General features: G+C 42.5%; 1 protein-coding gene across 1 annotated transcript in view; it reads left to right on the top strand.

Moving 5' to 3' along the window:
* Positions 1 to 15,623, top strand: part of LOC124284353 — a 166,157-nt gene that overhangs the window by 104,822 nt on the left and 45,712 nt on the right. Inside the window, 21 exon segments of the mRNA XM_046720439.1 lie at positions 283 to 504; positions 780 to 890; positions 1,415 to 1,648; positions 2,061 to 2,155; positions 2,157 to 2,187; positions 2,588 to 2,749; positions 3,761 to 3,822; positions 3,824 to 3,897; positions 4,337 to 4,487; positions 5,161 to 5,341; positions 7,443 to 7,565; positions 7,995 to 8,211; positions 8,702 to 8,880; positions 9,432 to 9,611; positions 9,831 to 10,003; positions 10,581 to 10,758; positions 11,432 to 11,569; positions 11,753 to 11,908; positions 12,862 to 13,110; positions 13,579 to 13,731; positions 14,486 to 14,680. Of these exon segments, the coding sequence (XP_046576395.1) occupies positions 283 to 504; positions 780 to 890; positions 1,415 to 1,648; positions 2,061 to 2,155; positions 2,157 to 2,187; positions 2,588 to 2,749; positions 3,761 to 3,822; positions 3,824 to 3,897; positions 4,337 to 4,487; positions 5,161 to 5,341; positions 7,443 to 7,565; positions 7,995 to 8,211; positions 8,702 to 8,880; positions 9,432 to 9,611; positions 9,831 to 10,003; positions 10,581 to 10,758; positions 11,432 to 11,569; positions 11,753 to 11,908; positions 12,862 to 13,110; positions 13,579 to 13,731; positions 14,486 to 14,680 (3,264 nt within the window).

The raw sequence follows: 15,623 nt of genomic DNA, 5'->3' as shown, positions 1-15,623 counted from the left end.
AGTACAGCTTGGCATACCCTGCATTCTATTGTATACAGGGTATGCCGAAATGATTGTATCAAATTTAGCACAATCTCAAATTGAGCACTCTTAGCAAGTGCTGACTGAATTTTTTTTTATTATTTCATACCGTGTCTCGCTGTAGAATCATTCATCCACTTCATCAGAAGTGATGCTTCACAGCTGAGTATATGATGTCATATATATGTATATGCATGGTAAATATGGGAAACACAACAATTTTTATGGATGAATGACAATCTGGTGACACTACTCTTCTAGGCTACTACTGCCCCGAAGGTCAGAATGTCCGCAACCCAAGTGCATATGAGTGCCAGGGAGGGTACTACTGCCCAACAGGATCCAGTAACCAGATTATGTGCAAGTCCGGCACTTACCAGGACCTCACTGGCCAATGGGATTGCAAGGAATGTGTGGCTGGATTCTACTGTGATAATGCTGTTGGACCAATCACATCTTACACACCATACAGCTGCCCAGAAGGTAGGACAAGAATTCTTGTTGGCAGTTATACATACTTATGTGATTTTTACCAGTGCAAATCATGGCATATGATTCATAATGGAGCATTAAAATGGTGGATGATTGTGGTATTTGTTGAAAATTAAATGAAAACAATGTGACAATGTTTCATTAATGATAAGTGATTTGTGCTGAATCTTGCGATATTAGCTGGAATATTGCTGAGTGCGTTTTTAAATAACAAACAAACAAACCAAAATCCTCTGTGTGGACCTGATTCTGTTATTTGTCTTCAGGATACTACTGCCCCAATGGCACGAAGGTAGCGACAGAGTTCCCCTGTCCCAGTGGCACCTACAACAACATGACAGGACTGAGAGCTGACACTGAGTGCCCATTCTGTCTAGGTAACTATATTTCATATTGACCGACTTGATGCTGGTTCCTGTTGTCTTGATTACCATACTTCGTATTGACCAACTAGTTCTTGATTTCCTCTATCTTGGTAACTATACTTCATATTGAACTACCGGTACTTCGAGGCCTGTTTCAGTAACTATTCCGTATAATGACCGATCAAATCTTCCTTGATGGCTACAATGTGTGATGCCCATTTCTGGTGTCCCCTGCCATGATATTGCTGGAATATTGCTAAAAGCAATGTAAAATCCAAGTCAATCGCTCCCTGATTTCACATTATAAATAGTAATAAGGTACCACAGGATGTGTTTTTTCGCCATGATGAAAAATATCACCATGATGTCAAGTTGAAATGAATAAATTCTATAACAAAATGTGTATCATTACAACACTAGAAGTCCATCCTTGTTAGAAAATTAACAAATGCTTTCATACCAACTATTGGTGGAAATGGGTTGTTACCAACTAGACTGAACCCCTTTCCCTCACTAACTCATTCATTTCTGTCCAGGTGGCTACTACTGCCCAGCAGGTACCGTGTACCCATCCCTACCCTGTACAGCAGGGTACTACTGTCGCACAGGAAGCATGACAGCAGCTCCGACACAGGGCCTGGATGCAGACCGCTGCCCAGTGGGCCACTACTGTCCTGAACAGACCACAGAACCAATCAAATGTCCTCCTGGAACATACTCCAACAACACACAGCTGATGAACGTCACTGACTGCACATCCTGTACTAAAGGCAAGAATTGGTTGTGAACATTTTATCCTTTGAAACCATATTTGGAAAATTTTTATCCATCATTCACATTTTGTGTCTACTTTCATTGACAACAAAGAAGGGCGATCCTAGACCTTAGTTATAAAATACTGTTGTCAGATTTCATCATGTTTGCTTGCATTACAATATTGTGTGTTTTTGTCTGTCTGGGTCTGTCTTTCTGCCAGTTGATCATGTTTTAGCTTTTAAAACATCAACCATCATAGGTTTATTCAGGTTGTCTGACAGCCATAAGATTTCAAGAAGACCATCAGCAAGTCTTCAACAGAACCTTTCCTATATTGTAGCCATTTTGATGACATCACATAGGTTAACTATAATCATTAGTACCATGTATCTAAGAAGGTCTGTCATTTGAAGTGGTCTTCTTCAGGCTGGTACTGTGAGATCTCTGGTCTAACAGAACCCACAGGGAAATGTTCCCCTGGCTTCTACTGTGTGTCTGGTTCTGACAACAAGGCCCCCGGAAATCTGCACAGCAGGACGCTACTGCCCAGAAGGTGAGATTAAACAACATCAGTTTTAGCTCCTTCCATGTAAATGTCGGGCGGTGGTGTAGCCTAGTGGTTAAAGCGTTGGCTCGTCACGCTGAAGGCCCGGGTTCGAATCCCCACATGGGTACATTGTGTGAAGCCCATTTCTGGTGTCCCCTGCCGAGATGTAGCTGGAATATTGCTAAAAGCGGCGTAAAACAGCAACTCAGTCAGTCAGTCAGTCAGTCCATGTAAATGTGAACATTCAACAGGATCTTATCATAATGCAGGTTCCCGAATATGAATACGCACACCTTTGTAATATTATTGAAGCAGTTGTATCACAATTGTTATCAGACATACTTCTTGGTTTACTATGTGTAGTAAAGTTGAAACGTGGTATTAATTTTCCATACTTTGCGTTCAGGGACTCACACACCAGAGAAGTGCCCTACGGGTACATTCTCCAACACCACAGGGCTGAGTGCCGTGGAGAACTGCACAGACTGTACGGCTGGGTTCTATTGTCAGAGTGCCGGCCTCACTGCAGAGGAGGGCAATTGTACCCAAGGCTACTACTGCCCCACAGGTGGGTCTCTTTTGTAATTCATGTGGGACAGGAAAATACAATAAATGGGTTCTCAAACAGTCAAACATGTTACCCAAAGTCACTCTCTTTGATAAACATTAAGACTTTAACTTTGAGATGGATGACAACTGTTTTTGGTTTTGTAATAATGTTACAGGGCAGATCTAGCATCTTCATTAAAAATATTCACATTCTTTGATGGTATTGAAAATTAGTACAGAGCTACAGATAACGTATTGGGTCATTGAGTTATGCACTCGCTTGAGTTCATCTCATTTGGGTATCATACTTTTCCTTTGAGTAACCAAATAAATTGTACTCATCTCACTCAAACTCAATTGGGTATTTGGCCATTTTCCATTTATTTTTAAAAATATAATAAAGTTAAAATCTTAGTATTTCTTATTTATATTTTATCCGTAATATGAGAAACGATAAGAAAGACTGAAAGTTGTCAAGTTCATGTCCTGACATAGAACCTCTCAGTATACCTCAGTTATTTTATCTATCCATCGGTACGCAAGCTATGATTTGACATTTGCAAGTGTATGCATGTAAGATCACATTTATTGAGTATTTACAAAACTTCAAGCATACTTGTACGCAATAGACTTGATAGGAATTGAGTTTTCACATAAATATTTGTGTAATTTACACAGATACACAGCTCAACTGTACCTCTGTTAGTAAACCCTTGTATCAATTTCGGAAACTAAAGTAACAGTTTTCTTTGGATATTGCTGATGTCACCATGACTGTCACAGATGTTCAACCTATAAAAAAGACCAAGGCTTTTTTTGCAGAATTCTATGTCAACATTAGATTGAACAATAAGATCCTTCCAGGTTTAATCAAAATCTGACTTGTGTTTACCCATTAAAAAGACTGAGAGCAATGAAGTCATTGTTTATGAACCTGAGTTTTCTGGTAAGTAGTTTTAAAGAGTGCCGTGGTCAGAATGGTTTTATCAGCATGTCTTCTGAGTGTTCAACTGTTTTTCCCTCTGTACAGGTTCAACCATGCCTACAGCAGTTATCTGCCCTGTTGGCCTACACTGCCCCACAGGATCAGATCGAACCCAGGTCCTGCCAGCCAGGATACTTCACCAACAGGACAGGACAGTGGATCTGTGACATATGTCCCGATGGGTGAGAGCTGGGGCCTCAGATTTGATGTTCCCACTTTGTTTCTTGATAGTGGATTCAAATAAAAACTTTTGATCAAAAGAATCCTCCATCAATCGGGGTATTGGGGTAGCCTAGTGGTTTAAGTATTCACTCATCACCCCAGAGACACGGATTCAGTTCAGCACTGGGTACAATGTGTCGAGCCCATCTCTGGTGTCCCCTGCCAGGATATGGCTGGAATATTGCAAATAAGCAGCAAACTAAACTCACTCACTCGCTCACTCTTCCATCAATCAAACATGCTTTGAGGATAACATGTCAGAATCAGAACTTTAGGAAATTGAGCCATCATATGGGCAAGACCTTTTCAAATGTGTTCTGCTTTACTATTTTATGAAGTGATATTTGTTGTAAATGTAATGGTTACAATTTTTATTGTAATGACAATATGTGTTACCAGTTTCTTCTGCCTACCGGAGAATGTGACAGCAGGTGTGCCAACATCCGGGCACTTTGACTGTCCCCCTGGATACTACTGCCCCTCTGGGACAGGTCTTGACTGGAAGCCTTGCCCCATGGGCACATACAGCACCCAGACCAACTTGTACATGGTGAGTCCCCAGCCAGGAGCTTGACAACTGTCCCAATGACACGCTTCTATCATTACTGCTGTGATGTTATAAAGGATTCTTTATCTCTCAAGAGGGTGGTGGGGTAAGCATTCACTGTTCACAGCAAAGGCCCAGGATCAATTCCCCACATGGGTACAAGGTGTGAAGCCTATTTCTGATATGGCTGGAATATTGCTAAAATCAGCATAAAAATAAATTCACTTCTTCAACCATCTCTCAAGAGCACTGTTGTGACTAGGATCCAGAATACTTGCTTATTTAAATGATTATTTCTTATATGGGTGTTAAGCTTTCATACTGGAGTGTATGATGTTCCATTATGAAAGACAATTATTCTTTCTGTTCAGATTTCATCCAAAGTGATATGATTTTAATTATTATCAGTGGCAACTGACATTTTCTGATGTCATTGCTTTAAGGGTTGTTTCATCTAAAACTACATAGCATCTATCCTTGTTCAGGTTAAATTGGCACATATCTGGTAATCCGCACCTTGATATTGGTAGAATATTGTTAAAAGCGTCATAAAACCATGCTCTATTACTCAATCACTCTTTATGTTGCAAATATTCCAGATAAGTTCAGGTGAACTACAGTGCCTAGTTACTGTTTGTATTGAAGTAATCTGATCAGTGTTCGTGTTTCCACCCAGGTGAGTCAGTGCAAGGACTGTGACGGAGGCCATTACTGCTCCATAGAGGGGCACACCAATGTCACCGGCCTCTGTGCTGCAGGCTACTACTGTCAGTCTGGAGTCGACCGACCAAACCCTGACAATGATGCAACCAACAGTTCATACCCAGCATCCTGCCCTCTGATTGGTGGACACACAGGTACCATGTCATGTCTCTGGCTATGTCGACATTCAAGTCTTAACCATTTGGATTTGTCAAGTGTATGACTTCATACTTTGGTTTTAGGACATACCCCATATCACTAAGGGATATCATGATGGCCCAGTGGGTAAGACATTTACTTTTCACAATGTGAGAAGCCCATTTCAGGTGTGCCATGCCTTGATATTGCAGGAATATTTTTAAACCAGCATAAAGCTATACAGTGAGACCTCGGATACTCGGACCCCAGATTTCCGGAAACCTCACCTTCCGGTCAATTTTTAGAAAAAACCAATCTCTTACGTTATAAAAGTGACTGTCTATAACGGATATTCGGTTTCCGTTTCCGGACGGTACATTTTACAAACAAACCGGCTAAATCAACACAAAATTGACTCACCTATCCGCACCAAGCTTTGATCCACCGCTAACCGTGTGAAGGGAAGCGCGAGAGTCCCGTGTGTTTTGACACGAGACATCGTCTGCTAATCCGGATCAAGGTATTGGTGGTGATTAGAAGGCCTAGCTGACACTGAGTTAACCATTGAGTTCTAACTGTTAAGTTGTTTATTCAGTCAAAGCAATAAAAGTGCAGTGTGTCGATATTCAAGTCAGTTGGTTTTCAATTGATCACAAATGGCTAGTCAACCTACTAAACGCAAGCGCTACGCAGTGACAGCCAAGGAAAAGAAAGAGATATGTCAGGTACAAAGAACAAAATCCCAAAGTAAGCTTAGATAACATAAGCAAACATTTTGGACCAGTATTTGGACATGTGATTGGAAAGTCGACGATCGGCGACATAATCAAGCAAAAAGATAAATGGCTCGGCACACCAGACAATTCTTCGGACCTGACCCGATCAAGAAATGCCAAACACCAGAAACTCGAAGAAGCTGTTTATCTGTGGCTCAGCGATGTTGCAAGTCGAAATGTGCCGGTAAATGATCAGATGCTGACAGAAAAGGCAAGAGAAATCGGGGAAAAGTTAAATGTTGTGGACTTTGCATATTCCCGGGGATGGCTTTCACGCTTCAAGTCACGTTATCACATTTCAAAAAAGATCAGGAAGACACAGACGACGACATGGTTAACAGACACCACAGAAGCCACGCCCACTGCCGAGGAGTATGTTGATATTGACATCGAGGTTGAGACTGGCGAGGCACTGACAGATGCTTCAATCATCGACATGGTCACCAATAAAGAAGATCCCGAAGAAGAAAGTTGCGGTGATACGGAGGATCAGGCAGCCCCACTACCCTGCTCGTTTGCTGACGCAAATAAATATTACGAAGGCCTACTCAGCTACTTTGAGAACAATGGCGACAGTGAAAACCTGGACAAAATGTTGTCCGTCGTGTTGCAAAGTAGCGGCACCCAGTGTAAGCAGTCCTCAATGAAAGACTTTTTCAAAACTGCATAATTGTAAAGGTATGATTGTTATGTTGTGATGCTGTTATTGAATGTCTATACATGTACAATAAACTCTTGATGGTCATAAACGTTTTGGATTTTCCTTGAGGTGTATGAAAACCAAAAATCCAGACATCCGGATATTCAATTATCTGGACGATTTACGTAAAAACGAATGTGTCCGGATATCCGAGGTCTCACTGTACATACCCATTTGAAATCTATAAAAAAGGGGCGTTGGGGTAGTCTAGTGGTTAGGCTTTCGCTCGTCAAGCCGAAGACCCGGGTTCGATTCCCCACATGGGCACAATGTGTGAAGCCCATTTCTGGTGTCCCCCGCCGTGATATTGCTGCAATATTGCTAAAAGCAGCGTAAAACTAAACTCACTCACTCACTCACTCTATAAAAAGGACCCAGGCCTTTTTGGCAGAATTCTATGTCAACTTTAGATTGAACAATAAGATCCTTCCAGGTTTAATCAAAATCTGACTTGTGTTTACCCATTAAAAATACTGAGGGCAAATTTGTTTTCAGCCTATACTGATCTGTTATGTTTCTGAAGAATTATTTGTGAGTGATATTTTTGTAAATAGTTATGCAAACAAATTGATGCTAAGGGTTGACATTTTTATCTAAGGAGAATGATTTAATCCTTGATACCTAAGTCTGTTTTGTCTGCAGGTTATGGAGATGTCTGTCCTATTGGGTACATGTGTCCTGAGGGAAGCGAACAGCCTGTGGGCTGTACAGCAGGAACATACCAGGATGAGGAGAGACAGAGCACCTGTAAAGTCTGTCCTGCAGGTGAGGGGAGGGGTGTTAGGGGACACGTCGATATGAGGAGAGACAGAGCACCTGTAAAGTCTGTCCTGCAGGTGAGGGGGAGGGGTGTGAGGGGGACACATCGATATGAGGAGAGACAGAGCACCTGTAAAGTCTGTCCTGCAGGTGAGGGGATCAGGTGTGAAGGGGACATGTCGATATGAGGTGAGACAGAGCACCTGTAAAGTCTGTCCTGCAGGTGAAGGGATTGGATGTGAGGCTGACATGTCGATATGAGGACAGAAAGAGCACCTGTAAAGTCTGTCCTGCAGGTGAGGGGGAGGGTCCTGAGGGGGACATGTCGATATGAGGAGAGACAGAGCACCTGCCTGTCCTGCAGATGACGGGGACATGTTGAGATGAGGATTCTGTCAGAAAGTTTATTTCACAAATATTTACATTGTGTTGCAGGTTACTACTGCGTGTCAAACTCCTCAGACTACCAGAACCAACCATGTCCAATGGGTCATTACTGCCCAGCGGGAACCATGCGCAAGGATGAAAACAAGTGCCCAGTTGGAACTTTCAACCCAGATAACTCTTCCACCAATGCCTCTGCTTGTCTCCCCTGCACAGCTGGTTTCTACTGTCAGACAGAAGGGTTATCTGCCCCTACTGGCAAGTGCAGGTAATGCCCGTTATGTCAGCATTGTTCAGCTAATAAAGGAAGCAGGAAAATGTGTTCTAAAATATTGGGTAATGTGACACAGGTGCCAAAATTCAGTGTGCTCTCAGGTGTGTTGTGGCCTGCTGACTCTGGGTTCAAGCAACACATTTGCCATTATTTGAGTTGTTGACACCATATTTTGAGGTTAATAACTTAGTGATCTTGCCACTTTCCACTTTACACGAATATCCCAAGATTAAATTGAAGTACGGTTCAAAGTGACGATAACCCAACACATTATAGATTATCTGAATGGGTAAGAACTGAGTTGATTTAGCTCAGAATCAATCCAGAGATGTGGGGTTGCCTAGTGGTTAAAGGGTCCACTTCTGACATTACATTGCCCCCCCTACCATAATATGCTGAATTATTGCAAAAAGGTGACAAGTCATACTCGATCACCCACTCTTTACATTCTGCTTCCCTTCATTCTCCATCCTTTTTGTTCCAGTGTCGGATGGTTCTGCCTAGGTGGCGCTGTCCAGACAAATCCGACAGACTCAGCTCAGGGAGGGAAGTGTCGCAGAGGCCAGTATTGCCCTGAGGGCAGTGTCAACTATACCCTCTGTGATGGCGGCAAGTACTGTCAACAGGAGAGACTGGAAGCACCCACAGGAAACTGCACACAAGGTGGGGAATGCTTCGTGACTGGTCACATGGCAGCATTTGGCACTTGGCACTTGTTGATTGCCCTCTAGTGAATAATTTAACTAAATATGTTGTGTTTCTAAGATATATTTTGGTTTGTCTATGATCTTGGCCAGATATTTGACCATCAACAATAGTATCTATTCATTATGGAAATGAGTTATGTCCCTTTGTTGTGCCAGGATCTGATGAAGTTTCTATGTAAAGCATCAAACTGTTCAAAGCTGAGAATAGGACAAATTATTACAAAGTACTGGTACTTAGGAAGGCAGAATTATTTTTGAAAGTGTATACTTATGATGGGCAATTTCTTAATCCTGATATTTACCTCTACTTTCATCATGATTACCTTGAGGTTTTACTGTTATAGGTAAGTAGTATTCAATCTTGTGTACATGTTGTAAATATCTGCACATTAAACACAGTTCTGCAGTTCTTCCAGAATGACAACTAATCACCAAAACAAAATAGTGAACATATTGTTGACTTGGTTGACAATGTCTAATATTGTCTACTATGTTCTACATCTCCAGGGTACTACTGTATCCTGGCAGCTGAATTCTACCGCCCCACCGATGGAGTGACTGGGGACATCTGCCCCATGGGGCACTACTGTCCAGTAGGAAGTCCCAAACCTGTCCCCTGTCCAATAGGGTACTACCTGGACAGCACACGGAACAGTGACCCCTCTGCCTGCAAGATCTGCACCCCAGGTAAGGTTGTCATTGAATATTGGTGTCTTTGGAAACATTGCCTGCAACTATTCCACAGATTTGATGGTGCATTCAGCAGGAATTTGACCCCAAAAAATGATAAGTCCCCAAATCACTGTTGACATACAGATGTCTACTCAACTGTAACATGTTTGGGTATTCAGCTGAGTTTCTGAAGCATGTCAGCGGTCCATTATGTCTCTCCCCTTTTCTCTGCAGGCAAGTACTGTGAACAAGAAGGATTAGAATCACCAAATGGGGACTGTGCCCCTGGCTTCTACTGCCCAGCAGGGGCCATTGTGGCGACACCCGGCAACAACTCCTGCCAACCTGGATACTACTGTGTGGGCGGCAAAGAAGCACCTGTTGCCTGCCCTGCCGGATCATACCAGGTACACTACGGACTTATTGTCTCCCCTTTCTACATGTATTGACCACTGTTCCTCCAGTTTCATCCACTGTTCTACCTTTCACTATTATTGTTTGTCATCTTTTTTTGACCATTGTTCTTTGGAACACTTCTCTACCTGTCTTGTCCACCTTCCTACCTGTTACAACCATTGTTCTACCTTTCATCCTCTTATGGGCACTTTGTGTTCAGATCACTTCTTTACCTGCTTTGACCACTGTGCTACTTGTTTTGTCCACTGTTCTACCTGTTATAACCATTTTTCTACCTTTCTTCCTCTCATGGCATTGTTCTATGGACTACTTCTCTACTTGCTTTGTCCACTGTTCTACCTGTTACAACCATTTTTCTACCTTTCTTCCTCTCATGGCATTGTTCTATGGACTACTTCTCTACTTGCTTTGTCCACTGTTCTACCTGTTACAACCATTTTTCTACCTTTCTTCCTCTCATGGCATTGTTCTATGGACTACTTCTCTACCTGTTTTGACCACTGTTTACCTGTTACAACCATTGTTTTACCTGCAATGCTCATCACTGTACCCACTGTGTTCCTGTAGGATCTGCCCCAGCAGACTGACTGCAATGTATGCCCTGCCGGCTTCTACTGTAACGCCACTGCCGGCCCTGTGGTCAGCTACGATGGAACCATCTGCCCAGAGGGATACTACTGCCCTAATGGAACACAGTATGCCGACCAGTACCCTTGTCCACTGGGAACATACAACAACAGGACAGGTAATGTCACTGATTACAGGTGAATTTACTTACCATTATGCTGACTCAGCAGAAAGTTCCATTGTTCAAGTGTAAAGTATCAGTCCAATTTTGGGGTTAGGCTTAAGGTGTAGCATAACTGAAGGATTTTAGTGTTAAAAATTTATGAAACCTTTTGTTAGAGCTTAAAGGTTACCTTTAGCCCAAATTGAAGTGTTAAAGCATAGCTTACACATTTGCTGAAGGGTTTAGTTAGAGCTTTGCTGTAGGGTTTAAGTAGAGCTTTGCTGATGGGTTTAAGTAGAGCTTTGCTGATGGGTTTAAGTAGAGCTTTGCTGAAGGGTTGAGGTAGAGCTTTGCTGAAGGGTTTAGGTAGAGCTTTGCTGAAGGGTTAGGTAGAGCTTTGCTGAAGGTTTTAAGTAGAGCTTTGCTGGAGGGTTTAATTACTGCTTTACTGACAATTTATCTTGAAACATTGCTGAAAGGTTATGTTAGAACTGTGCTTAAGGCTTGTGACTAGAGCTTAGCTGTAGGGTTTGGTGAGAGATTTTCTGAAAGGTTACAGTCACTATTTCGTTGAAGATTTATGCCAGAATATTTCTGAAGGGTAATGTGTTACTGTGGCATCATGGCTTATAGCTTTGCTGGAGGTTCTTGTAAGAACATGGCTGAAATCTTTTTCGTGGTATTTCAGGCCTCACCAGTGCAAGTGAATGCTCAGTGTGTGTCGGCGGAATGGCATGTGACATGGAAGGCCTCACCTATCCCATCAGGCCTTGTGATGAAGGGTACTTCTGCCGAGAAGGTTCAAAGTCAACAACACCTAGTCAAGGTATACTGCAGACATCTGTTTTAGAATTGTGTGAACATTGTTACATCTCTAGAGTGTTAGGGACTGGGTAGAAACAAGTCTGACTATTATTACAACGACATTGATCATCTTACCATGGTCTCAAACAGAATTATGACAATTTAAACTCTTGTGCCTTCATCTTACCATGTTGTCATTCAACAGGAGTCCAGGCAGACATCTGCCCAACTGGCTACTTCTGTCCTCAAGGGACTGCTGACCCCCTGCCATGTCCTCAGAGGACCTATAACCCCAGCATTAACATCTACAGGGAGGACCAGTGTGTCAACTGTACTGGAGGATCGTTCTGCAACCAGACAGGTACTGTAGGGAAACAACACAAACTGGCAGGCAGTCACCGAAGCATAATATAACTCTTCTTAACTTTATCATTACTAGGACAGATGCAGAGTCCAGATTATCAGTACATAGTGCCCATGATGTGTAAGAAGGGACAAAATGCATGATAGAAGGGCTGACACAGGGCGACACAAAAGATGTGGTGGAACAACAGTTGAGTTCATTCTGTTATTTTGACTGTGAGAGGATGGGTAGGGATCAGGAAGGAATGTAAGAAGGAAATAAAACACATGATGGGGGCTGGCACTGGTGACATGAAAGGTGTGGTAGGACACAGTTGGAGTGCATCCCGCTGGAGGTACACATGGGATGGAGGAGTGTTTATTAGAATAAATGCAGTAATGGCAAATAGTAGAGATTGCACTCTTTGCTTTTGTCCTTCATCCCCAGAACAGACCAATAAAAATTGCTTGTTATGGTATTCTATTGGGGCTTGCTTTCAAAAGCTGGTTGACATTGCCATTTTAACCCTGACCAGACAGAAAAAGATAAGAGATCTTCTAACCAGCCCACTGTCATACCTTCTCATTATAAGTCCTGAAAGCTCACACTGTAGACAGTGATATATGGAACATAATATACAAATTAGCAAAAACAAATTTGCAGTGACAAGTTAAATTATCTTGTCTAGTGATGTTTCATTGCAAATTTGATGTCTTTACTGACAAAGTCATCTTCTATTGTTTGTTTGTTCATGCGAAGCGATAAGATGTCATTTCTTACCCCTGAAAAAAAGTTTGACGAAAGTGTAACTCATACATAACCTGACCCCCTTCTACAGACTGCTTTTTTTGGTCCTCAAAATTCGACTTATCTACGGTAATATATGGTAGCTTAATGCTAGAAGTCATTAGATGTCATATGATTTATCCTTGAAATAGTTCTTCTTGTTACTCTAGATACTTTGATTTCAGGATTGTCTGCTCCAAGCGGGCTGTGCAGTGAGAAATACTACTGCCCAACGGGGTCTGAGGTGGCCACTGAACTTGTGTGTATCGAGGGCCACTATTGTGCACTTGGTACCCACTACCCGGCACAGTGCCCCAATGGGACCTACTCCAATCAGACTGGCCTGGCGTATGAGAGTGAATGTACCGACTGCCTCCCTGGGTACTACTGTAACGGCTTTGGGCTGACGGCGCTCAGCGGTCCGTGCAAGGAAGGTCAGTATCACACCAGTGAATAAAGTAATATATAGCCTAATATAAGAAATTAATGACAAAAGGAAATTGTAGGTAAAATCTTGGCAACAAGAAAAGGCATTGTGTTTTCATAGCTTTCGGACATTTGAGCTGTGCCTATTTACACAAGTCAGAAGGATCCCAAAAGTATGTGGTCCAGTTGACTGACTTCAATTATTGTGGAAGTAGCTGAGTGGGTTAGATCTCTGCTTGTGATTGGTGGAGTTCAAATCCCAGATGGAACTCAATCACCAAATTACTAGAATTTGGGTTTGATTCCCCACATTTGTACTATATGTGAAGCCCATTTCTGGTGTCCCTTGCCATGATATTGCTGGAATCATGCTAAAAGCAGCATAATACTTAACACACTCACTCACACTTAATAATTTACAGTGCACGATGTAATTCAGCACAAACTTCTGCAAAACAACACATTCTTTTGTACAGGCTACTACTGCCCTGTTGGGTCAAGTGTGGAGACACAGATCATCTGTCCTGCAGCCAAGCAGTGCCCTCTTGGCAGTGCTGCTCCGCAAGACTGTCCCGCAGGATTCTTTGTGGATTATGATGGTGCTTCCCAGTGTCAACCATGTCCAGAAGGTGGGCATTGTTCTTTCGATGATTTTTGTTCACTAAGACTTATTCATTTTGTCAACAGCAACATATTGGACGATACAATGTACGAAATTCTCCTTATGTGGAGAGTGTCCTTTATAGTCAATACTTTTACAATCATAGCTTTTCAATATCCAGCATGCCCTATATCAGTCTTCACGCCATTGTTGTATGAACCTGCAAGACATTTGTTAAGTCTGTCATGATGTTATGTAATCCTGGGGCGGTGGGGTAGCCTAATGGTTAAAGCGTTGGCTCGTCACGCCAAAGACCCGGGTTCGAATCCCCACATGGGCACAATGTGTGAAGCCCATTTCTGGTGTCCCCCGCCCGCCGTGATGTTGCTGGAATATTGCTAAAAGCGGAGTAAAACTAAAAGTCAGTCAGTCAGTGTAATCCTACTCTGTATGTTACTTACAAACCATTCAAACTGTGTACATTGCAAGTGTTCTCTTTCATTTGTTTTTCGGTGACTATCCATATTAGAATTGATCTACAGCAACCCTTGCTTGCATCAGTGTCTTGTTCACCATTAATGGTTACAGTTGCTTTGTTATGGTGTCCTCTCGCCGCGATATTGCTGGAATATTGCTAAAAGCGGCGTAAAACCCAACTCACTCACTCACTTACAGTTGCTTTCAAAAGGAGGTAAAATGGAATGCCTTCTGTCATTACAACTGTATTATTGGAACTGGAATGTGACATTTCATATATCTGACACTGAAGTTGTTTTGCCCAGGGTATTACTGCATCCCGGAGCTGACTGTGGCAGGAGATTCTGCCTCCTCCAAACACCCCTGCCCCGAGGGGTTCTTCTGTCCGAACGGGACAGGCCACGACTGGCAGTCCTGTCCAGCTGGCACTTACAGCAGCATGACTGGACTGAAGAAGGATGACGAGTGTACCCCATGTACCGGTGGCCAGTACTGTCAAGGTAGGACCTCAGTCTGCAGTGTTAACATTGATTTGAGAGCCTTGTGAATAATAAGCTTTCCGTGGGAGGACTCGTGTTTTATTCTCCACGTTAGTTTTCATGTTCCCCTGGTGTTATATTGCTGGAATATTGCTTAAAGTCGTTTAGAACTGTTCTTGCTATTTTCTTATTCTTGCCCACATACGTCCTAAGAAATAAGGAAAGTACTCACTTTCACACACAGGTAGTGTATGAAATAAGGCCCGTCCGACAGCCCGAGACGGGCTAGATTTCTGCCGGATGGTCTAATTTTACAGCTATCCAACCCGTTGAAAAAATATTCAAATAACGTGTCCACTGGCACTGCCTTTTTAGGATTTAAGAAGGACTGGTTAAATCTCTTCTGGGCTGGTAAGTTTTTGAAGTTACCAGCCCAGATGTCAGACTGGGGTTTGGGCTTATTTCATACACTGCCACAGGTTACTTCACTGTTCTTTTATCAAATAGAGAATAATCCACGGTCTGATTCCATCGCCTACAAAATAACTTGGAGTGTCTCTTATGTTATTTGCATGACATCTTACCATTATGATTAAGTTCAGTTTGTCGTCACTTCATGTCTCTCTTTACTGACAGATCGGGAGCATGGCTAGTCTAGTTATCCAAAGCAGGTGAATTGTCTGTGCTTAATTGCAGCCATTAGGACAGCGGGGTCATGAAATCATGGGTTTGAATCCTGTTTTTCTGAGATTATATTTCTATGAGCATGAGCACCCTCCTATAGTCATGTGATTCAGCAAAGTGCTGACATACAAGAACTGCATCACTGCATGCTTACACATCAGATCAATGAACAGATGTATACCGTATATGACTGTAGATAAGCCGATCTCATAGATAAGCCAAGGTCCTGACTTGACCCATAAAATCTGTTCAGACAAGAGGTGGTAAGGTAGCCTAGTTG

This window comes from Haliotis rubra, unplaced genomic scaffold, assembly GCF_003918875.1.
Source record: "Haliotis rubra isolate DU_JTF1 unplaced genomic scaffold, ASM391887v1 Scf334, whole genome shotgun sequence".
Classification (NCBI taxonomy): Eukaryota; Metazoa; Mollusca; class Gastropoda; order Lepetellida; family Haliotidae; genus Haliotis; species Haliotis rubra.
This window is presented reverse-complemented; position numbering and strand designations above follow the sequence as displayed.